This window comes from Neurospora crassa, linkage group VII, assembly GCF_000182925.2.
Source record: "Neurospora crassa OR74A linkage group VII, whole genome shotgun sequence".
Taxonomy (NCBI): domain Eukaryota; kingdom Fungi; phylum Ascomycota; class Sordariomycetes; order Sordariales; family Sordariaceae; genus Neurospora; species Neurospora crassa.
The window spans coordinates 2,657,699-2,679,514 of record NC_026507.1 but is presented as its reverse complement, the minus strand read 5'-3'; the positions used below and the strand labels follow the sequence as shown (position 1 = coordinate 2,679,514).

Sequence of the window (21,816 nt, the reverse complement as noted above, 5' to 3'; positions counted from 1 at the left end):
ATCAACACTCGCAAGAAGTCCAGTCTTCGATATCAGAGATATGCAAGATAACTGGCTATATTATTTCCTTATGTATGTGGTAGGGCTTTGTGGTTATTCCATTATATTGGATCTATATCCGTGGACTTTCCCGGGGCGCATGTAAAACCATCGCCTCCACATCACAGGCCCCAAATTCCCGGGAAAATCCGTCCAAGTCCTCTCATTCAAACAGTAAGCCACTTTCTTGCAACAACCATGACCTTCTCCTCCTCTTCCCGTCTCTCCTCGCTGTTGGCGTCATTGTTCCCCATTCGCTCAGACTTATTCGTGGTCTCATCGTATCGTCCCTCCTTTCCTGCTACACCAGTCGCTTTTGCCAGCAGTTCTTTCTTCTTCAATTCCATAAACTCCATTTGCATCCTCTCTCTTTCCTGTATCGGGTTGAGCGAGTATCCCGGCTGGATCGGTGGTGAATTCCTCGCCAAGGAGATAAGAGATTGAAAATCTTGGACATTGGGGTATGGTTGTGCCATAAGACCGTCGCGGCGGATGAGCATTGACGGGATGCGTACTTGTAGCTGGAATGGGGTGAGAGCGGATCAGTACGAACGTCGGGTTTTTCATGGGGCGTATAAAAAGCAAGCGGGGATGATGGCATCAAATAAACCAAGAACCCAAGACTCCAAACTCACCTGCGCCAGAATATTCGCATACCGGATCCCCAGCTCCTGACCGATGTACCTCAGTCTCCCCCTCACCCACGTCCTCTGATCCTCCGTCAAATAATCCTGCCCCATGACACATGCCAACGGCCACGTTAAAAAGTACCCAGACAGTCCTTTTATCCCATCATCGTCCTCACCACATCCAAATCCAGACAACTGTTCCTCTTTTTGTTCATCGTCTTCGCCATTCTCCTCCCCCTCATCCTCCTCCTCCTCCTCCTCCTCCTCCTCCTCATCATCATCATTCCAATTTCGATTCCGATTACTACGATCCTGACCTTGCCCCTGACCCTGCTGCCTCCTCTTCTTCGTCCGATAATGCCATCCTAAATGATACGGCACGCTCGCTAGCACATCGCCAATAACCTCAGCACACACCCTGGCACTATGCGCGTACTCGGGGGTGGTCCGGTAGTCAACGGGACTACACGCCCATGCTGCGCAGCGAACCGTGATGCTAGCGAGAATCAGCCGCGTGACGCGCGCCATATTCCATACCGAGGCGATCCAGACGTCATTGTACACGTCCACGCGGCCCGGGAATACCTCGGCGTGGGCATAGTCGGTGTTGGCAACGTAGTTTTGCCAGCACAGGGTGCGGTAGTGCCAGTGCGGCGGAAGGCAGGCCATCCAGTCGACGACGGCGCGGTCGAGGTCTTGGGAGCGCCGCATTAAGGAGAGTATTTGGGCGGTTCGTTGTTCGTAGGTGGAAGAAGGTGAGGATTGTGCTGAGGATGAGCGAGGAGAGGAGGGAGAGGAAGGGGAGGTACCGGCGGCGCTCGCGGCAATCCCGTGCGTCATCAAGCGAGTTACTTCGGCGCGGAGCTCACTGGTTTGGAGGTTAAGACGGCAGCAGTGGGCGGCATAGGAATCGTTGACTGCATTGTCAGGAAGCCACCAGTCGACGCCCATTATCGGGGGGCAACCGGAAGTCAAAGCGTGGATGATCTATAGACGTCGTTAGTACACTCTTGTGTGATGATCCGTCTGCAAACTTGTTGTCCTTGCCTGCTGTGTTCGCACGGCGATGAACAGCTGTAGTCCGGTCTGAGTCGCGAGCTGTTTCTTTCCCCGGGCCTTGACAAGTTGAATGGCCCCTTCAATATGAGAACCCCACGCAAACTCGCCCATTTTCTTTGCCGTAATGTTCTCGTACATACCCAAAAGTAACACCGTCGCCAATACCGAATCAGACGTGCACTTGACCCGATCCACCAATGCGGCCTGAGTGGCTCTCAAAGCCTTCGCATACTCTCCATGTGCGCTCGCAACAAAGTCGATCCCGTCGCTCTTGACTCTGTTTCCCAGCGAAGCCAGTGCACAAGCATTAAAAGCAAACTGGAGATGGGGTGCCGATGACATCGTCTCAGTCTTCATGAGTGGGATCAGATAGTCCATGAACCCTCTCGTCGTTCCCTGGCGGGGAATGAGCACAAAGTTGGATACAAAGTGACATGATGCCTGTGTCTCGGTGGGGATTTGAATGGCCGGTATGACCGCAAGCTCGAAAGGTGACCTGACTGCCTTCCGCGCCGTAGATGTGAGAGAAAAGTGCCGCTTCCCGTCGACGCTAGATGATGACGATGATGCTCCTGGACTTGAATATGACCTTGGAGCGCCTGATCCTGAGCTGGAGCCATCACTCCCTGCTGATATCTTTTGCTTTCCCTTCTTGTTGGCTCTCTGGACCCTTCGTTCTGTAGCTTTGGTAACATTCCGGAAGACTAGGTCGAAGTCATCCTTGTACCCGGGACATTGTTTCCTTGCCCTGAGACACTGATTACATGTTGGTTTGGTTTCATCGCACTGGATAACGCACGAACAGCAAGTGATTGTGCCGCGGGTCAGCTATTGCTGTGGTGAAGTACATCGCATACATCCCGGCTTACCTTGATTCTTCGTGTGCGACACACTTGACAACCATTGGAGGGCTTTCCAAGATATACCATGGTCACAAGATTCGTGGGAGCAGGCGCTTCGCTAATGAGCCCTGGAGGATGGAGAACCGCAAGGAGCAATAGGGCGATGCTTCGTGTGGGCAACAGTCCGAGTATAGTGCGGCTGGGTGCCGGATCAGGCGGTGGGTAAGTGTTTGATAGAATGACGACACTCGCTATGGTTGGTAATTGTTGAAAGGTCACGGTGGTCGATGATCCTTTGGCCCTTAAAACAGATAACGTAAGTGAGAATCGCGCTTTTCGAGACCTCAAGAGTTCCAGCAAGGCTATCCTTTGTATCTCTGAGGGGCTAGTAGTAGGTAATCTGACTCACTACATGAGACAGTGATGAACGCCAGGAGAGATGACAAGGACAAGGGATAACTATAACTTCAACGTTGCTGCCGCCTTATCTGCTCTAGATGTGTATTAGCCGCTTTACTTTCAAGGGGAGACGGAGATAGATATGGCGACAATTTGAGCATATACAACATGAACAGACAAATATCCAAGGGGTGGAAAATAGTATCGTGCCGTTTATGTATTCAAAAGATGTTGATCGGAAAGACCTAATTCCCCCTTCTACTTCAGGGTTGAGTGTCATTCGTAATTCCACGCCACAACGCCAAGTCTGGCTCGACCTGAGAACCGGGTTGTTTCGCAACACAACGGCGCTCGATGCCACCTGAATGCTGAAGAAACTGTTTACTCTTGCCTTATGAAGAACTGAGATTTGTTGAAACTGCGTAAACCGTCTCGTTTGAGCGTAGTTTGATGCCTGGATGGTATCACAGGCGTGAACTCTCAGACTACCAAGACCATCATCTCACCGTCATTGTTCCGACAAGGGTTGTGCGGGTGATAGGTTAGCTGGTTGGCATTAGCTCTTCAGGGGGTGGTAGCACGATCTCCATGGTCTAGCCCAGTCTTGCCTGTTTGGAATCACGCTGCAGGTCGCCCCTATGTGTTCCATTAGTAAACGTAGTATAGTGTAGTACAATCCAAGCCCTGCTTTATTTATTTGCTATTTTGATACACAAAAAACCAGCGCTCATCAGATTGGTAAGCGGCCAAAATTCTCGCGGATAGATGCTGTAGATTAGTATCTTGACGTTCTGATGGGGACGGAGAGGTGCTTCTGTAGCGTCAAGAGCCCTAATCATTGTCGAAACATAGAATGGGAACGAGTTGTTCTCTTCCTAAAAGCAATGAGGTCTCTAGATTGGCTTGTTTTGGCCCGTCACAACAACCAAACTAACAAACAACCTAACATTGTGGTGTACCGTTCCCCGGGATGTCGGAAGTATTTTGACATGTTCCTGCGTGATAGATGTAAAAAAAGTTGTGTGCCAAAAGACCGGCAACACTGACCATGACATTGTGTTAGACATCAAGGGGTCAGGTTTTCCATCGAGCTAAGTTGAACGGGCACCCTAAAACTAACGTCAATCCACTACATTCTAAGTCAGCCAACGGAGGCTCTTTTCCCGAACCCACGGTCGCTTTTGTTTCTCTATATACCTAAATTTTTTTCAGCTACGCCGACGTCTAGGAGTCAAATCCCGACTGGAAATTTACATCAAGGGAACGGCAGTCCGTCATGCCAATCATCAACCGTGCTATCGCCGTAGCTCTGGTCTCCGCTGTTAGCTTTCATCAAAGTGCCCTTCAACCCATTCTCTTCCCAAGCTTTGATTTTCGCTTTACATGCAAACTCCTAGATCAAGCCTTAGCCGATGTTTCGAGTTCGCGACTGTCATTACCCCAGATAAGGGAGTGAAGTATTATCGAGTTCATAGCAGAGAACAGCGGCATCGGCAAGCGAATGTGTTGCGTCCGACTGGCATCGTGGCAACTTCATGCGCCACACGGTGAGATCCATCGATCTCGCGGTGCGTATGAAGGTTCAAAGTTATTGCGAAGCAGCCAAGAACCGCCCAGAGCCCCCCTGAGGAGCAAATAGGAGATCCTAATCCTAGAGCTTTTGTGTGCCATTGCCACCTGAATTCAGCAGTGTAGCGCTGAAAGCCCGAAGTTGATAAGAGCAAATGTAACAAGCCGCTGACACTCTGTGCTCTTGCAGGTCTAAACATCGCTCAGTGACCTTCGTCGAACATACCGGCGACTCCTTCTAGATCAGGAGTCGCTTGCCTCTTGCCAGTTCCCTGTTCAGTACCAGTCACGGAAGTATCGGCGCCCTGCTGAGGCGTCATGAACTTCTGGGCCATCTTGCTCCTCTTAGGAGCCTTCTTGACAAGATCTTCTCTAGGGTCCTTGAGCTTGCCCATCTCACTAATGCTCACACTCTTGACATTTCTCAATAAATCGAGCACAACAGCGCGCTGTTGGCGCGAATGTGTCCCGGGGCGTCGCAGGAAAGTAAGCGTCCTATCCACTTCCTGTTCCTTAATCCCGGGCAGTGAGCAGAGGATTTGGCGGGGCGCGGAGTTGCCTCCCGAGAAATCATCGCCGACGCAATAGTGAGAAAGGATTGTTGCGATCAGTGTTGCAAGGTCCTTCTGGGTGTCAACGAAATAAGGATCGTTCATCGAGGAGATCGCGGCTCGCATCACGTCGGTGCAGAGGAACTGGTGAATTTCCGCTTTGGTAGCATCGGGAATAGGGTAGTTCTCATCAGGTAGCACTGGATGAGAGGGTTCCTTTTGCTCTCTCGGCTGACCCGTCTGGATCTGGAACTCCGGTACGATGGATCGGAAAACGCGCAGGACGACGCCACAGCACCTGGTATCACGCATGTGAATCGCGTGGCAAAGGAATAGTAGGAGAGGGCCAGCGATTGACGTTTGCATGAGACAGAATCTCCGAAGTGATGGATACCTAGATTCCGGAGTGGTGCCGTTGGGAGAGGCCGGAAGGTTGCTAGGTGGTCCTAAGTAGGGTCAGTAAAACGTCAAGGACGTACCAGTCAGTGGTGATATGAAAACTTACCGGTCCTTGCCGGGTCAAGGAATTCAGCCACCATGATGGCTGCGGTATATGTCAGTTGCCTGAGTATACTTTCCGCCTTCATCTCCTCCGTTAGTTCCTCATTATCTGCCACCTGCACGGTTTGCTTTTGGCCCAGCTTCTCCCATTCGCTGCTGATCTTGGCATCCATCTGCTGGAAGCACGCGGCCAGGATGGGAGGTAGGAAATGATCCCTTAGCTCCACAGGACAGTGATCAACGAGATACCTCACCAAGTTCAGCAGATTAATAAGCTGATGAGATGAGAGGCTGAACGAATCGGCGAACAAGGCGTTTGCCAAAGGCCCAGGAAGTTCCGTGAACCCATAAAACTGCACGTCAAGTCGGCTCATGCAGTAGATAACGGCGTAGCATGCCTCGCGGACAAAGCGCACAGTTCCACGAATGGTGGAGGCAAGCCCTTCTAGCGTGTTCTTCTTGTCTAGGACTCGCGCATAGAAGTCGTCTTTGCTGCCTTCCGAAATACCGGCTTGCCAAAAGCGGTCGGTCAGGAGACGGCTGACAACAGGACGCATATCTTCTGGGAGCAAAGACCAATTTTTCGGATCATGGCACGCATGTGCGTAGCTCAAAAACTTGAGCAGTTCTGGTAAAATAGTCGGGAACCCGTCCTGCCAGAGGGCGCAGGATGCTTGATAAGCAGGAGAATTTTTCTCCAGTTTCTCGACAGAGTAGGTCAAAAATGACTTGGTTGAACGTAACGGAAGGAACTGAAGGTATGTCAGCAACTACAAAGTAAGTTGGAAGCAATGGTTCCCAGGGAAATATACCGTTTGTCTCTGTTCAAGTTCAGCTTGAAGCGCCAACCCTTCGGCATCAAGTTCCACCGCACCCCAATCACCAACTTGGTGAACACGGCGCTGTGCAATGTAGTTTTGCGCCTTGTCTAGACCGATGAGCTGGCAGAATCCCTCGAATGAGCTGAGTGATTGTCGCAACGGGGCTTCCTTCCACTGGTTTTTGACCGGCTCGACGAACTCAGCAAGACGTCTGATCCGCGTTTCTTGGTCTATGCGAGTTGCTCGGTGGCTATGGGTTTTCCACTTAGTAAGGTTTGAACATGGTGAACTGTAGCTTTGGGTGGCAAGCCATCTTCGGAGGTTCATGGGGGGCTAATCGAGGAGTCTTACATGATGATAAAGAGGAAACTGCGATACGCAATCTGGCGCTTCTCATCGAGAGTTCCAGAGGCGATCATCTCCTTGACCTTAACCTCAAGTTGGTCGTAGACGTCCTAGACAAACACATGGTAAGTTAAGTAGGAGGCTAATGAACATGGCATACGACAGGCTAGCACCACTTACCAGTAAATGATCAGGCATCTTGGAGGCGAGCCTTTGCAATTCAACCATGCTTTCAGTTTGGAGATCCCTGATGGCATCATTGAAGGTCTTGTGCTCAGGCTGCAATGCAGGCCATGTCATAAGGATATGCTCGAGCACCCTCAGCATGAAGTTGGCTTTGGTGTCAAGAGCCGTAGTGGAGAAGGCGACAAGCAGCTGGAGGATACGTTTACGGATCAGAGGGTCCTAACGGTTTGTCAGTCTTTCGTCTTCATTGCCAACTACTCAGCCAACACGTAGATGACGGCATACCTCAATATTCATTTCCAGCAGCCTACTACACCACTGCTCGAGATGTGTTTCGATACTCGAAATTTCCTGGTCCTGGTGCAACTTGTCAGCTATTCATCATGAGTAGTACAGCGCAGTAAGATGATCTTACTCCTCCAGGGAGTTCTCCTTGTCTTGCCCTCCACTTGACGTAGCCTTTGAGGGCTGCCTCAATGACCGTGGCATGGGCGTCAACTCTCAAAACGGGCATGGAGTTTTTGAGGTAGGTTGCCGCTGAGTTCCGCATTAGTCATCGGTCCCGTGTGTTTTACGGCTTAAGCAACTTACGATTTAGGGGTGGCTGTCCCTCGTATAGAGTTTGCAAAGCATTCTCTGCCTGGCTCAAGATGTACTGGAAAGCATCCGTGAGCCTCAGCTGGATGATGCTTTCGATAATAGAACAACTGTATCGCCTATAGTTACCCAGGAAAGCATGTCTCTCCGGGATGGTATCGGTATCCTCCATGAGAAGAACAAACGTAGGATCTTCCGTATCTTCAGGAAGGTTCTCATAGCGCAACAGCCGAGAGCTACAGACGTCCAGTAGGGGGAGAACCATGTCAGTTTTCCCTATAGCGGGACCTAGCGAGCGGTGGTTAAGAAGGCGCGTCCAGGTCACGAGGACGGGAATGGAGACAACGAGGCTCTGACTCTGCACCACTGCTATTAGAAGCTTCAGGAAGTCCTGAATGTCAACCTGGGGAGGTATGGAAGCGTACTTCCGGTCAAGGTAGTTTCCAACACACGAGATCATCTGCGATTGTCAGTAATAGATCTAGGGAAACAATGCCGGCGGGTTTCCCCAGCGGTGTAAATGTAGCAACTTGCCTCGGAGAATTTCTTGGCAAACTGGTACTTGTCGTCGTCAATGTCCTCAGCGTCCACTGTCGACCATTCAAAAAGTCGTCTGCAGAGGTCGACCGACTCGGGGCTGTACATGGGAACAACCAGATCGACGAACTCTTCGCTGCTGAATGCTGACCGGGAATAGAGAGAATGCAACGCCTCCAAAGCAGCCTGTTTCAAGAGATAAGAGTCAACAGCTGGAACTCGAGCAGATATCAAGAGCAATCGCACAGATGGAAAAATGGTTGGACGAAGAGGGAAGGCAAGATTACCCTTTGCACGGTCACGTTTGAGTTGGCAAGGCCATTGCATATAACAGGACGGCAACCGGTAGCATGAATGGCTTTTGGTATTGCCCAAGGCATCACGGAGTTGAGAACGGCCAAAGCTTTGACGACACAGGCCCGGACGTCCTCATTACTGTCGAGGTTCTCGTTCAAACAGTCTCGGACGAGTTCTGTTACTCTACTGATCCATCCGTCGTCACCGAATCGCACCTGGGGTTCGTGTTGACGGGTTGGGAAGGCTTCGCTGAGCACTGCAGAAGGGGTGAAGATCTCAACGCACCCCTTGCTCAGCGCTCCCTCTCTATGAGCAACGATGGCGTCTTCTCCGTTGAAAATCTCCTCGGACAAGATTTCGAGAATCAGGAGCACGAACTCCTTGTGCACGGATGAGCCCGGAACCTGCCATAGGCGGTTCAGCAACTCGTCCATATCCATCCACTCCGCAACCCAGCAGCGCTTAGCTATCTCGACCCAGAGCTGGGCCATCTTTGTTCTGAGAAAGGGCGGATCTGATTTTGCGACACCCTGTGCCAGTTGCAAGATCCAACCGCGGAGAAACTCGCGTTGGTTGGTGTCATATTCGGACCACTTGTGCTTGACCGCATATTCGAGAAGAGACAGGCCGTAGTGGCGAACGACGGGTTCTTGAGAGCCTCCGGAAGCAAGGCTGAACCCGTGCGAGGGCGCGTCACCGCGGGTCTTGACTTCTTCCAGAAATGCCTGAGCTTCCTGTCGGGCCTGGTTGGGAGAGTAGGGGCTGTGGACAATGTTGAGCGCTTCGTGAATCCTCGCGATGACGGGATCGGCGCCGGCACCGGCGGCCCCGTTGGTGTCCATGTCGCAAACAGGAAGAGTCAATGGCTAGAGGTATACTCGAGGGTCGAAGTAGATGTATCTTGAGGACGCAGAGGTCGGGATGATCGAGCCTGTTCGCAGCGATACGGAACGCGGCGGAAATCGAGACCGAGAGGGTGTAAAAGATATGTGCTCAAAAAGAGGCGATCGTGGACATGGATGGGATTGCTGTACCGGGTCACGCTCGATTAGACTGGGAACCGTGGAAGACTATGTAGGTACAGTGTAGATGCACCGTAGGGTGTGTTGTGTTTACCTCAACGGCAGCGAGATCGCCCAAGGTAATGTTTGGCGGGAACCGACGTGATGGTACAGACGATCAAGCTGGAGGGAAGCAGAGCTAGGCTAAGTGGTGAGCCTGATGGTATGACCTAGTCTACACCGCAACCGTTAGTGGGTAGCCTGGTGCCTTGAGTAATATGTGAGCGAATGAAGCAAGCCAGCCAGCGTTCGAGGCTGGAATAGGATATTAGAGGACAGGTAGAAGGTAGGTAAGCAAAAGGCGCGTCGAGGAGTCTCGCTTCGCCGGCGATGTATCCAAGAGAAGGTTAGGTAGGTAAGTACCTCCAAGAGGCACAAGTGGAAGGTGGTGACGGGAAATTGGAGTTGTGAGCCTGGCGGGATGTTTTGGGCCCCGGGCACCTAGCATGCACGAAATTCCACAGGCCGGGGAAATGACGGAATTACCTCTAGTTCACTAGGTTAGTTAGGTTGGAAGTCCACCGTGACTTGCTGTTAACGTTGTCCACGGAGGCTTGACCGCCGGGGCCACAGGTAGGTCCACTATGTAGGTAGAGGTAGTGTACACAGGCGACCAGGAGCCCGGTCCTTACAACTCCCCTATATTTTACAGTGGTAGAGGCAGTGCCGTTTCGCGCGCAAGGAATTAGGTGAAGACGGGAGGTACCTCTAGGGGTGGCGCTGTAGGTAATAGTACGAGTACCCGCGATGGGGCCGCGTTTCGTACCTTGGGTAGAGGTAACGGAACCTTACCTACCTACAGACGCCAGACCTGAACTAGTATGTAACCTACCCACCTAGAGGTACCTACCTAGAGGTACCTACCTAGTGCATGGAAGTCAAACTGAAGAAAGGTACAGTTGTACATCATATACAGCATATACCTCTGGTAATTAGTGTAGTGTACCATACATAGTAGTTTACATTAGGGTAGGTGGACAGACACGCTTCAGGCTGGGATCGGAGCGGGCGGGCTGCGGATCCATCGCCGCAACCTGAACTTCATCGATCCAAAACGCCACAGCACACCCACCTCACAGGGAGGGGCACCTAGGTGGGTACATTAGGTAGGTACCTCCAGGACCTTGGGTTGGCTTCCATACCTCTAAACAACGAGGGATGGAAAAAAAGAAAGCGGTCAGCTTATCGCCCCTTATCGGGAGGCATAAGTAGTAGGTGCCTAGGTACTTACCTACTGTACATGATGCCTCCCGTCCCGTCCCGCACAGGGTGCTTGTACAGAATTACCTATGCATGCACCCCACTGACGGAATGAACCTACTGTTCGCTTGAAAATAGCTGCGTCACGACGAACACTCGAACGCTGTTTCGTTCTTCCGCGGTCGGGACATGTTCCTGAAAACCCCCCGACGTGCTTTCAGCCTTCGAATCCTTCTGGTTTACTTTGCTGTCGGCACTGACTTCTCCAGTGCGGCCGTATCTATATAGACATGTCGTGTCCTCTGTCTAGGCACATTGTTGGCCTTTGCTCTTCAAGCTCCAAGCTCAAGCTTCCAAAGACACAGCAGCTTGTCATAGAAACTCGTCGACACAACCGCGAGGGTTCCCTCCGCGCTCAGCTGACAATCACTGCCATAGTTCATGCTCTTGTGCTCCTCAAACCTCCCAATCACTAGGAACTCATACTCCCCAGCGCCGCTCTTGGAAAGCTCGACAACCCGCGTACCCGCATGCATACACGACACCAGCATCGTCAAGCGCCAGCCCTGCCCATCCAAGAGGCCCATCTCTTTCTTGACAATCTTCAACCTCCATACGCCTCCTCCGAGGTTGCTTTCTGCTAGCTCGACGGCCCGGCCAAAGCCGTAGGCCGGGATAGAAAAGAGCCGGATGTGATCATCGTAGCTTCCCGTGACAACGAGCTCAGACTCGCCGTCCTTCAGCCCCAGGGGCAGTATCGCCGTCACTCCAGCTCCATGGCCTCGCACGTTGACAGGCGGACGGAGCGCCTCGATAGTATAGGGGCTTTCCGATTCGTCGTCCTCCATCGCATGGACGCTCCGAGTGCGCTTGCATACTTGGTAGCGCAACGCCGAGTCGTCACCTCCTGATAACAGCAGAAACGAGTCGTTGTCTTCCTCTTCAGGGGGGCTGAGAGACGGGGAGATGGATACATACCAAGCCTCGAGGGTGTGGGTGAGGATCGGCTCAGGGTGCATCACCCAGTCGCTGCCATCAAGGTCTCTCCCGAGGTAGATTAGGTGTACATAGCCGGCAGTTGTGGTTACGGCAACCATATCCGGCTTCGTAGGATGCCAGCTGAAGTGGGTGAAGATGACCTCGTCCTTGTCACCTAGCCAGTCCTCCGCCGTTTTGCACATACTTGCCATGTCCATGGTCTTGAGATGCTTCAGGGGTTCTGCTTCCCCAGCACTTAACCGGAACAGAGCTAGGGTGGCCGTGCTGGAGACGGCGGCGCACATGTCTTGCTTGCCTGGTGCTGGGTTGAAATGAAGGTCGAGGATGGCCGATGGCTGCATCAGCGTCTGGACGTGGACTCTGATGGCTTGTCAGTTTCCGTTGGTGTGCTCTTTGCTTGCTTGACAGTGGCTAGACTTACAACTGGTCAGCCACGAGCTGAAATGTGAGAATGCTGCCATTGCGGTTTTGTGGCCCCTCCTTCTCTCCTGTCACCACAGCCTCGTCTTTGTCGATGTCCTCGTCCTGCGCCTCGATCTCCTTCGCTTCAGCAGTTTGCGCAGCAGCGGGCCCTTCGTATCCCTCCAGGTTGTACGTTCCGATCAGAAAGTATGACGGCGCAGACGGGCAAAATTCGATGCAACTGGGCGGAAGATCAAGCTGCATTGACTGAAGGGAGGAGACCGGCTCCGGCCACTTTTCACTGGAATCACCCATTTTCTCAGTGAAGCCACAATACCATGCCGACTTCAGATCAGGAGGCACGATTTGGCGCGTAAGAAGATGATCGCAGAAGCTACGGCCGTATAATGAGGGGGGGAAATGATGAGGATAAAATAGTTGTGACTACGGTCGCTGTGCAGGAGACTATTGGTCGGTTGGTCGTGACGTGATTGTTGTGGTAGTGCGTGCTAATTGTTTTGATTGCTCGGCTCTTTTCTCATGTTTTTGTCGTCTTTTTCGATCTTGGGGGTTGTTTGAAAATGATTGAGAAACCCACACTCGCACTGCAGCAGCAACGGAACCACCCCCACATTTCCATCATCCTATTCTTGTTGTTGTTGTCCGCTCTCGACAACGTCCAGCTTATGGAGGAAAAAAAAAAGTTGTCGTGTTACAACTGTACACACCAATATAATCAAGCCAAATGATACGTTCCCTACTCCGCCCATCTCCGAATCCGAGCCACGCTTCTAGTGCGGCTCGGTGTCTGTTTGCTGGTGCATCATCCCATACCTCAACGACACACGAACGCCTCAGAAGAGGCTTCCACAACTCGCCGGCTTGGCATAACCAGTCACAAAGGTCACCGTCCAGCAAGACAGTAATCAGATGCGATAAATATGATAAAGTCATGCGAAAAGGTTACGCAGTGTCCTCAATTGAAAGTCAATGACCCCCCCCTCTTCCTTGTTGTCAATGCATTACCAGGAATCCATGAGTCTGCTAACACCAGTACAGAAAAACATTCAAATAGAACAGTCTCTCAGCCAGTGACTGGTTTAGAAACATACGACGTAGAAGACTGGTGGGAGAAGTGGCACCCCATCGCACGAGCAGAAACCAAGCCACCTTGCATATTCCGCAAGGATGCGCAGGGCCGTTCCCTCTACAACCCTTACACTGGTAGTCTGGTTTCCTGGCAGATTCGCGAGACCGTTGAAGGTTTCCTAGCACGCACTAAAAACGTTGAGAAAGGTTTCATCCGGGTCGCCAACCCTTATGCGCCGCCACGCTGGAAGCCAGCCTGGGAGACCTACAGCAAGGCCGGCGAGGAGCGACTGAGGATGTTTACCGATTTCATCAAGTTCTACGGCTACGGCAACGAGGCCGACGGAAAGCGAGATTTGGGCAACATAATAACGGAGCGGGCGGAGGTTATGAGGAACCTCACCCGTCTGGCCGACGCTTGCAAACTAAGGGCCGGCAAGTGGTTACTATACATACCGCCTGACCGGGTGGAGGAGGTCTGGAGGAAGATCGCCACGGCCACGGTGAAAAACGAGCTGGGGTCGGAAGCGGGCCTGAGGCGCGGTGGCATGACAAGTAGGCCACAATTGGAAGGCGGGCTGGTGAAGGTCTACTCCAGAGACTTCCGAGACAAGGCGGAGGCTGCGAGGCTGCTGGAGAAGCTTGAGAAGCTCGGGGCCCTCGATCCGAATAAAGAATATTATTACAAGTCTGGTGCGTTCCGCTACATGACATCTTATCCCAACAATCATTTGCGGACTACTGCGTAGGAGAGGGACTGACCAAATGATCACACTACGTAGATGCCTTGTCGCATCTGAATCTTTATGCCCATAATCAATGGGGTCTGAAAACTTCACTGGTGAGTATTGGATATCCATGGAACCTGGAATGGTGTTACATGCCTTCTTCCGGGGCATTCTGTCTAATCGTGTTGTGCTTTGTTGCTATAGCGGAAGTACTAACAGAACTGTTGTGCTCACAGTACACCTCGACTGAATGCTGGGAGCTACTAGAAGCTATGAATAGAGAACAGGATGTGCCGGTATGATAGGTAGCTCTCGAAGTATTTGTTGGACTGATGGCTGGCGAGGCAACGATAACTGGAGATATCAAGGCTGAACAAGCGTTATTGAGCGAGACAACAGTGTCAAGGGGCCTAACTCTTTGATGGCAGTGGACATGAATATCTGACAATCTGATGGGTAGTGCATGATGCATTTGTTCGTTGCACGGTCAGGTGCTTGAGAATAGCTACCAAGGTAACATAATAGCCCATCCAGAAGCAGACTCGAGCGTAGATTCGACAAGCACCCACCTACCCTCGGGACCAGTGGCATGCTTCTTCGAGTCATCCAGCCTGAGCATAGTACTGCTTGTCTGCTCTCTCACATACTGGCACTCTTTGCCCATTACATCTCTTTCTTGTCTCCTTTCTCGTTGGGCTTTACATCCACCCCACTAAACACCCCAGCTACCCATCCCTCAGCGACATTCTAAGCCGCCTTTCTGAACGTTCCCTTCTTTCTCTTTTTGTTCGCGTTCTCCTCCTCCACACCTAGCTCCCACGCCTTTACAAACCAGCTTTGCGTCTGGTCCAGGTAGGTTTCGTCGCTGACGTCCTTGACACTTAGGCGCAGACCGCCGTCTTTGGAAAAAGCAAGGTTCTTGCGTTCCATGCGCTGAGCCGTGTAGTCGCGGAACTGGAGAGCTGAGAGGTAAACTTGATAGACAACGAAACTGATGCCGGCCACTACGACTAATGTGAGTATGAGGGGAAGGATCTGGCTGGTTTTTGTTAGCCTCCGTTGTTTGGTTTTATTGCTTGACGTTGTCTCGCGCAAACGCGAAGTGAGATATGGTGTCATACCTCCAGGCAGATGAAGGTGCCATTTTCGGACTCCTGCGATTTTCAAGGTTGCGGCGTGAGTTTTGTTTATGGCGAGTGTTGTCGAGCTCTACGAAGGCAAATAAAGGGAATATTCCGGCAAACTGGGTGCCGTTCGCTACTGTATATACTTCGCTTTTGGGTGTTTCTCGTCGAACACAGAGTAGTGGAGCACGTAGTGTGAGGTGTGTAGTTGCCAAATGGGGAAATCGTCTGACTTATCAGTGGTGGCCGGGTCCCAAGATCCTGAGGTCTCGCTCGAAGAAGGAAGGAGGGAAGATATCTCGATATGTTGATGATCCGAGTAGAGTCTTACCAAGCTGATAGTAGGTAGGCTGCGAGTAAGATGTAATGTTTTGATAGAGGCAGAGTCGAAGCAGTGGTACTCGGTGAAGAGGTATCCGTGGCACACAAGCTAGGTGGGATGAAGATGACGAAGTGGTGAGTGAGAAGCACAGAAAGGGTTCAGGTCACAAAGTACTGCGGAATCATAGATATACATAGTATCAGCCCCTGAAAAGTGCAACCACCCCCAAGTGTAAAACTCCCCCGAAGTGCAAATAATCCGTCATGGCCGCCGGAATTATCTCCGCATACAACTCCTGCCAACTGCGAAGACTACTTGGCCCCGGATTTGCACTTGCAGGGGTCAAGACTTGGTAGTAGCAAAGGACATAGCCGACTGGGCACTGGGCTTTGAAGTGAGTCATGCCGGCTTGTTATGGTAGAGTGTTCGGGCATCTCCTAGTGGCACGGTGGGAGCTTTGGAGGCAGTGCAAATGGTAAAAAGTACATCGGATGCGGAATGCAATAACCATATATATATGATCGCACGTACCCCTAAGGAAGGTACATACCTCTCCCAGATATCCACTGTGCCGATATTGCCGAGATTCACTGGATTGCGATGTTCATACCATGTATGTCCCCGTCTCGTCCGTTAGGTTCCTCCACCCCTATAGGAATGTTCGGCACGTTGCTGGGCACCCTGAGTGGGTGACCAGTGATGTTTGGGGACGTGCGACTTGGTTGAAGTCTTGGTTTCCTCAAAACGCCGTGCCCACCGTCCCGCTGAAGCTCCCTCGAGGTCCCCAGCCGTCCGTCATAAGCTCAACCTCGCGTTGGGGAAATTTGTCTGTCTCCAGCTACAGATACAGGAACAAGCAACAAATGAGGGTGTGCGAATTTGAGAACCCTCTCGGTTATTACTTGTCCAAGGGGTTAGGTGAAACACATAATGACCTCCATCGGAACTTGGGGTGTAGGGAATTGCATTGGTGTATGAAGTTAGAGGTGGTTTGATTATTGAAGTGTACTAAGTACTACGATGTACGCAGTAGAGGCCTGAGCGTCACGTGCTGCGTATATCTGGAGATGAAAGTATGTAAGTTACCAGTTTTCTGACCTTACCGTAACATTCCGTTCTATGGGGCAGTGGTGTACCTCGAGCTCTATGCGTTTAACGTGCAGCGCATTGTCCAACACCTTCGATCCCGCTGTCACTCTTCAGAGGTGCGGCAATACTGACTTGATACCTAGGTAGGTACGAACCATTACCCTGGCTGCCTAGCCCCAGCCTGTGTGGATACTCCCGTTGGTACCTACTCCGCCCAAAGCGAGGCAGCTAAGGCCAGTCTGGCTTCCCAGTACCTACCTCTAGCATAGCTCCTGTCCTCCTGATTGATAAGTCTGATAGGTGGAGAGGCAGCCCCTCGCCGCCCGGCGCCTGATGCTGTCTGTTGTCGTAAGTCGAGAGCTGTCAACTTCGACTCCCAACTAAGCGCGCCTCAAAAGCTCCCCATCACCAACTCCACCGTCCGCCGCTACGCAACACCCACGACTTGTCCCCTGACTCCTTTCGCCGTTCCTCTCGCGTGCCACAAGCGTCGTCGATATATCCATCAACAGGTCCCGGCCATTAATCTCTCCCGCCTCGTCAGAGACCCAAGCAGCGGGCGACAAACACCATGGCGGCTCCTCCTCCCAACGATGGCTACGGCCAGTATCCCCCTCAGCAGTACGGCGAGCAACCCCAATACCCTGTCGAGCCCGCCCAACAAGCATATGGTAGCCCGGCCTCTCCTCCGCCGGCGGCCGCCTCCCAGCACGGCGCCGAGCATGGCAAAAAGAAGAAGAGAGCATACGCCGCCCAGGCCTTCGAGGTTGCCACAGGAGGCAATGCCGTAGTAGGCGGACAGCCAGCAGCAACACAATACGGGATCCCTCAGCCAGCAGCACCGGGATTTGGTGGATATCCGGCGCAAGATGCCCAACAAGTGGCGTACGGCGCTCCGACAACACCGTACGGCGCGCCTCAGCCTGCCGTGCCCGGAGTCGGAGGCTATCAGGCCCCTGATCCCTACTACTCCCAAGGTGTTCCTCCGGCCGCCGTTGGCCCTGCCCCCGGGGGTGTTGCCGGTATTACCGCCGGCATCCAGTCTATGGGCTTTGGAGGACAGCCGCAGCAGCCGCAGCAACTTCCTGCCCAGACGAGGGGTCTTGTGAACCAGCTTTATCCCACCGATCTACTCAACCAGCCCTTTAATGTTGCCGAACTAGAGCTGCCGCCTCCCCCTATTATTCTTCCCCCTAATGTAAGCTCTCTGGCTTCTCGACTTGTGTTACGTGCACACTGCTTACTTTTTGCTGCTAGTCTAGCGTTACCCCTTCCCCAGATGCCAACTGCGCGCCAAAGTATGTGCGATCGACCTTAAATGCCGTACCCACCACCCACTCGCTGCTCAAGAAAAGCAAGTTGCCCTTTGCGCTCGTTATTCAGCCATATGCAGCTCTTCATGACTTGGACGATCCGGTTCCAGTTGTGCAAGACCAAGTGATCTCGCGCTGCCGAAGATGTCGATCCTACATCAACCCATTCGTGACCTTCCTTGACCACGGTCACAGATGGCGTTGCAACATGTGCAACCTAACCAACGATGTTCCCCAGGCCTTTGATTGGGATGCGGCGGCCCAGAAGAGCGTGGATAGATGGCAAAGACCTGAGCTTAACCATGCGGTGGTTGAGTTCGTTGCGCCGCAGGAGTATATGGTCAGGCCTCCCCAGCCTCTGGTCTATCTTTTCTTGTTTGATGTCAGCTACGCGGCTGTCTCCACAGGTCTCTTGGCCACCAGTGCAAGGACAATTCTGGATAGCCTCGACAGGATACCGAATGCCGATCGCCGCACCCGTCTTGGATTCATCGCCGTGGACTCAAGCCTGCATTATTTCTCAGTCCCGAGAGATACGGAGGAAAATGGCGAGACGAGCATGCTTGTGGTCAGCGATCTGGATGAGCCATTCCTCCCGGTTCCGGGCGAGTTGCTGGTCCCCCTCACCGAGTGCCGCCAAAACATCGAAAGCTTCCTCAACAAGCTGCCCGAGATGTTTGCGAACAACCAGAGCAATGGAAATTGCATGGGGTCAGCTCTCAGGGCAGGTCATAAGCTTATCGCCCCTCTCGGCGGCAAGATCGTGGTGCTGAGCTCATCTCTGCCCAACGTGGGTTACGGAAAGCTCGAGATGAGGGAAGACAAGAAACTTCTCGGCACGTCCAAGGAAAGCGGGTTGCTGCAAACCGCCAATTCGTTTTACAAGAGCTTTGCCGTGGAATGCTCCAAGAACCAAGTGTCTATCGACATGTTCCTCTTCTCTTCCCAGTATCAGGATGTGGCCTCCCTGAGCAACCTCCCGCGGTACACTGGTGGTCAAACATGGTTCTACCCGGGATGGAACGCCGCTAGGGCCGAAGACGCCGTCAAGTTTGCGTCCGAATTCAGTGACTACCTGTCGTCTGAAATTGGCCTCGAGGCCGTCCTCCGTGTTCGCGCTACTACTGGACTGCGGATGAGCACATTCTACGGCAACTTCTTTAACAGAAGTTCCGACTTGTGCGCTTTCCCGGCTTTCCCCCGTGATCAGTGCTATGTCGTCGAGGTTGCTATTGATGAGAACCTTACCAAGAATTTCGTTTGCTTGCAGACAGCGGTACTACATACAACCTGCAATGGTGAGCGTCGCATTCGCGTCATGACTCTGGCTTTGCCGACTACCACCAATCTTGCCGATGTGTACGCCTCGGCCGATCAATGCGCTATCGCTACCTACTTCAGCCATAAGGCGGTTGAAAAGGCCCTTGGAAACTCCCTGGATGCGGCAAGGGATCTCCCTCAGCAGAAGCTCACCGAACTTCTGCAGACCTTCAGGAAGGAGCTGGGCGGAGGCAGTATGGGTGGCGGCCTTCAGTTCCCGTCCAACCTCCGTGGCCTCCCTGCCCTCTGCCTGGGCTTGACCAAGCATGTTGGTTTGAGGAAGTCGGCCCTCATTCCTTCGGATATTCGCTCTGCTGCCCTCTGCCAGCTCTCTACCCTTCCTTTGCCACTACTTATGCAGTACATCTATCCCAGGCTATACTCACTGCACGACATGCCTGACAATGCCGGTATTCCTGACCCGGAGACGAGCCAGATTGTTCTCCCACCACCCATGAACCTCTCCTCGGAGCGGTTCGTTCCATTTGGCTTGTACCTTATCGACGACGGCCAAACGCAATTCCTCTGGGTTGGTCGTGACGCTGTGCCTCAGCTCATCCTCGATGTTTTCGGGGTGCAGGAACGCACTCAAGTCGCTGTTGGAAAGGGTACTCTGCCTGAGTTGGACAATGACTTTAACGAGCGTGTGAGAAACGTGATTGCCAAGAGCAGAGACCACAAGAGCAAGGGCGTTGGCAGCATCACATTGCCCCATCTGTACATTGTCAGGGAGGATGGTGAACCAAGCCTTAAGCTGTGGGCTCAGACTCTCTTGGTGGAAGACCGGGCGGATCAGGGGATGAGCTTCCAACAGTGGATGGGAATGCTGAGGGAGAAGGTGAGTAACTAAAGCTTGGTTGGCATTGTTCTTGTTGCTGCTGCTCGTCTGTTTCACTGCCAATGGTCGGAAAGCGGATCTGGGGCGCTAACAGACTTGCAAACAGGTTGTGCAGTAATCGCATTCACACCATCCTAGCCGGCGAGAATGGGACCTTGATAGTTATGTGTGACGACAAGTGAAGGATGCCGATGGCAGGATTCGGTTAGGGAATGCTTATCTTGAGGCCTTTGAGCGGGTGTAAAGAAAAGAAAGACAAGGGTGCAAGTGGCGGAGAGACGCAGAAGCGGACTGGCATAAGACACTGTAATATTCTAAGAATGGTTATTTTTATACAATGTATCCGGAATAAATCCCATCGTGGCCGGTGAACGGGCTACCTTCCCTTAGACTAGACCACCTCAAACACGGTAGAATCCCAGGATGGTTTGCTAAGGCTTGCAAACTACATATGTCAAGCGAAAGTCTCATTGTGTCATCCATTGTTTCAGAAAGAAAATGGACAATTCACCAGTGGCTTGACACGCTTCTCAAGTGTAGTGCCTCCTCCACAGCTTGTTGCGCATACAATCTGGAGTACTTGGACTCCCATCCAGGCGCTAATGCGTATCAGATGGTTGTATAGTGTAGCGGTTATCACTCCGGATTCTGAGTTGAGTTTCAACCCATCAGAACATTCCGGCAACCCCGGTTCGATTCCGGGTACGACCTCTTTTTATGGCTTTTTTCTTCTAATCTCCCAGTGACATTTTTGTGATTTGTCGAGACTTGGTTCATTGTCGAGGTTGTTTTTTTTTCTTCCCCTTTTCATCCATTATTGTATGCTTCTTTTCTAGTTCCACTGGCTTCAAGTTGCAACTGCATGTCTGGCAATGGAGTATGATTGTTTTACCACGTTACATAGGTCCCGTCGCCTAGGACCTGCGCCCGCTCCTTTCCCTCCCCCATGTTGCTTGTTTCACTGGTTGTAAAGCTGATAGATTGAATGCAGCTAGGTGTCTGTCTTGATCGATTTCGTCCCACGATATGTATCTCTAGATACTACTATCTAGCACCTACCATTGTACTAATTAACTAACGACTTGGTCAGAATTCCCGAACCGGTGCACTCGCTTGGCTGTAACCGCCCAGGCCTCTTTTTTGAAACGAACGGCGGGGAAAGCTCTCCCCAGGTCCGGGTCCCTGGCGCCTGCTTGCACTATGATGGAGGGGCAGCTGGGACCTGAGACATAGGCACGCCGAGAGCTCTCTCTGGTTGTTCTGTTCGGAACAGAACTGACCGATCAGGGTCCCGGGGTTGGACCTACTACTTAGCCCGGGCGCTTAACTGGCATGTTGGGTTGTGGCCCTATAATCTCGTAATGTACGCTTTATGCCCCTCCCACCAACCTTTTTGACATTCAGTTGTTGATGAAAGGGAGAAAGTTGTGAGCAAATGAAGGACGTGGCAAATGAGTTTTTTGTATTGGGGCGTACTTATATTACACTGCAAGTGTTGAGTCGCCTAGGGAGCGGATACAGGTCCGTGGTGTTGATGGGATTATGCTGGCTTGGGAGAATGAGACGGGCCCACTGAATGGGTACTTGTTCTGGAAACTCGATTTGAGGTTCTCGACGTATCCTCACAGGGCTGCAGGAGGTCGCATACAGACTGGCCGCGGCGGGCTGGCGCTGGCCAGGAGAAGAAGAAACATTCAGGAGCCAGAGTTAAAAAGTGAGGATGAACGGAAAGGGCATCCAAATCTTCACTCAAGCTGCAGTGTGATATCTTTAGATGTACCGGCGCCCAGGCTCTAGAGGCTGCTGGCACGGCTGATTAGCCGCCCAGGTGTTGATACCGTGATGCGTTTCCATGCTCTTGTACGACGTGTATGTGAAACCATAGACTTGTGGGCACATCAATCCGCTCGTCGTGTTACTTACTGTACGCGAAGCACGAGGGTGCATGCTGTATCATCG

At 52.2% G+C, this 21,816-nt stretch overlaps 6 protein-coding genes and 1 non-coding gene across 8 annotated transcripts; 3 read left to right on the top strand and 4 right to left on the bottom strand.

Moving 5' to 3' along the window:
- Window positions 1-7: 7 nt before the first annotated feature.
- On the bottom strand, window positions 8-3,399 carry NCU02386 (hypothetical protein). The gene is made up of 5 exons (XM_954613.3): window positions 2,979-3,399; window positions 2,597-2,870; window positions 1,716-2,513; window positions 675-1,655; window positions 8-560 (listed from the first exon to the last, which is right to left on the bottom strand). Exons 2-5 carry the CDS (start codon window positions 2,654-2,656, stop codon window positions 207-209), a joined length of 2,193 nt encoding a protein of 730 aa, XP_959706.3. The 5' UTR covers window positions 2,657-2,870; window positions 2,979-3,399; the 3' UTR covers window positions 8-206.
- Window positions 3,400-3,910: 511 nt separating this feature from the next.
- NCU02387 (nuclear import and export protein Msn5) lies at window positions 3,911-9,853 on the bottom strand. The gene is made up of 11 exons (XM_954614.3): window positions 9,489-9,853; window positions 8,363-9,400; window positions 8,073-8,261; window positions 7,533-7,998; window positions 7,357-7,478; window positions 7,227-7,298; window positions 6,936-7,160; window positions 6,762-6,865; window positions 6,402-6,660; window positions 5,594-6,341; window positions 3,911-5,534 (listed from the first exon to the last, which is right to left on the bottom strand). The coding sequence occupies exons 2-11, from the start codon at window positions 9,212-9,214 to the stop codon at window positions 4,741-4,743; spliced, it is 3,831 nt and encodes a 1,276-aa protein (XP_959707.3). The 5' UTR covers window positions 9,215-9,400; window positions 9,489-9,853; the 3' UTR covers window positions 3,911-4,740.
- Window positions 9,854-10,370: 517 nt separating this feature from the next.
- On the bottom strand, window positions 10,371-12,712 carry NCU02388. 2 transcript variants are annotated; one of them, XM_011396858.1, is made up of 3 exons: window positions 12,054-12,712; window positions 10,665-11,992; window positions 10,371-10,577 (listed from the first exon to the last, which is right to left on the bottom strand). In XM_011396858.1, exons 1-2 carry the CDS (start codon window positions 12,347-12,349, stop codon window positions 10,966-10,968), a joined length of 1,323 nt encoding a protein of 440 aa, XP_011395160.1. In that variant the 5' UTR covers window positions 12,350-12,712; the 3' UTR covers window positions 10,371-10,577; window positions 10,665-10,965. The 2 variants fall into 2 exon arrangements, with proteins under 2 accessions (XP_011395160.1, XP_011395159.1); XM_011396857.1 differs by having other exon boundaries at window positions 10,371-11,992.
- NCU02389 (hypothetical protein) lies at window positions 12,578-14,307 on the top strand. Its single transcript, XM_954616.2, has 4 exons — window positions 12,578-13,020; window positions 13,094-13,816; window positions 13,906-13,964; window positions 14,088-14,307. Exons 1-4 carry the CDS (start codon window positions 12,780-12,782, stop codon window positions 14,151-14,153), a joined length of 1,089 nt encoding a protein of 362 aa, XP_959709.2. The 5' UTR covers window positions 12,578-12,779; the 3' UTR covers window positions 14,154-14,307.
- On the bottom strand, window positions 14,136-15,556 carry NCU02390 (hypothetical protein). The gene is made up of 2 exons (XM_954617.2): window positions 14,973-15,556; window positions 14,136-14,890 (listed from the first exon to the last, which is right to left on the bottom strand). The coding sequence occupies exons 1-2, from the start codon at window positions 14,993-14,995 to the stop codon at window positions 14,599-14,601; spliced, it is 315 nt and encodes a 104-aa protein (XP_959710.1). The 5' UTR covers window positions 14,996-15,556; the 3' UTR covers window positions 14,136-14,598.
- Window positions 15,557-16,545: 989 nt separating this feature from the next.
- NCU02391 (protein transporter sec-24) lies at window positions 16,546-20,411 on the top strand. The gene is made up of 3 exons (XM_954618.2): window positions 16,546-17,584; window positions 17,644-19,857; window positions 19,964-20,411. The coding sequence occupies exons 1-3, from the start codon at window positions 16,958-16,960 to the stop codon at window positions 19,973-19,975; spliced, it is 2,853 nt and encodes a 950-aa protein (XP_959711.1). The 5' UTR covers window positions 16,546-16,957; the 3' UTR covers window positions 19,976-20,411.
- A 61-nt stretch (window positions 20,412-20,472) lies between these two features.
- NCU15307 lies at window positions 20,473-20,568 on the top strand. The gene has a single exon. It is a non-coding gene; the product is annotated as a tRNA-Gln (tRNA).
- The last annotated feature ends 1,248 nt before the right edge of the window (window positions 20,569-21,816 follow it).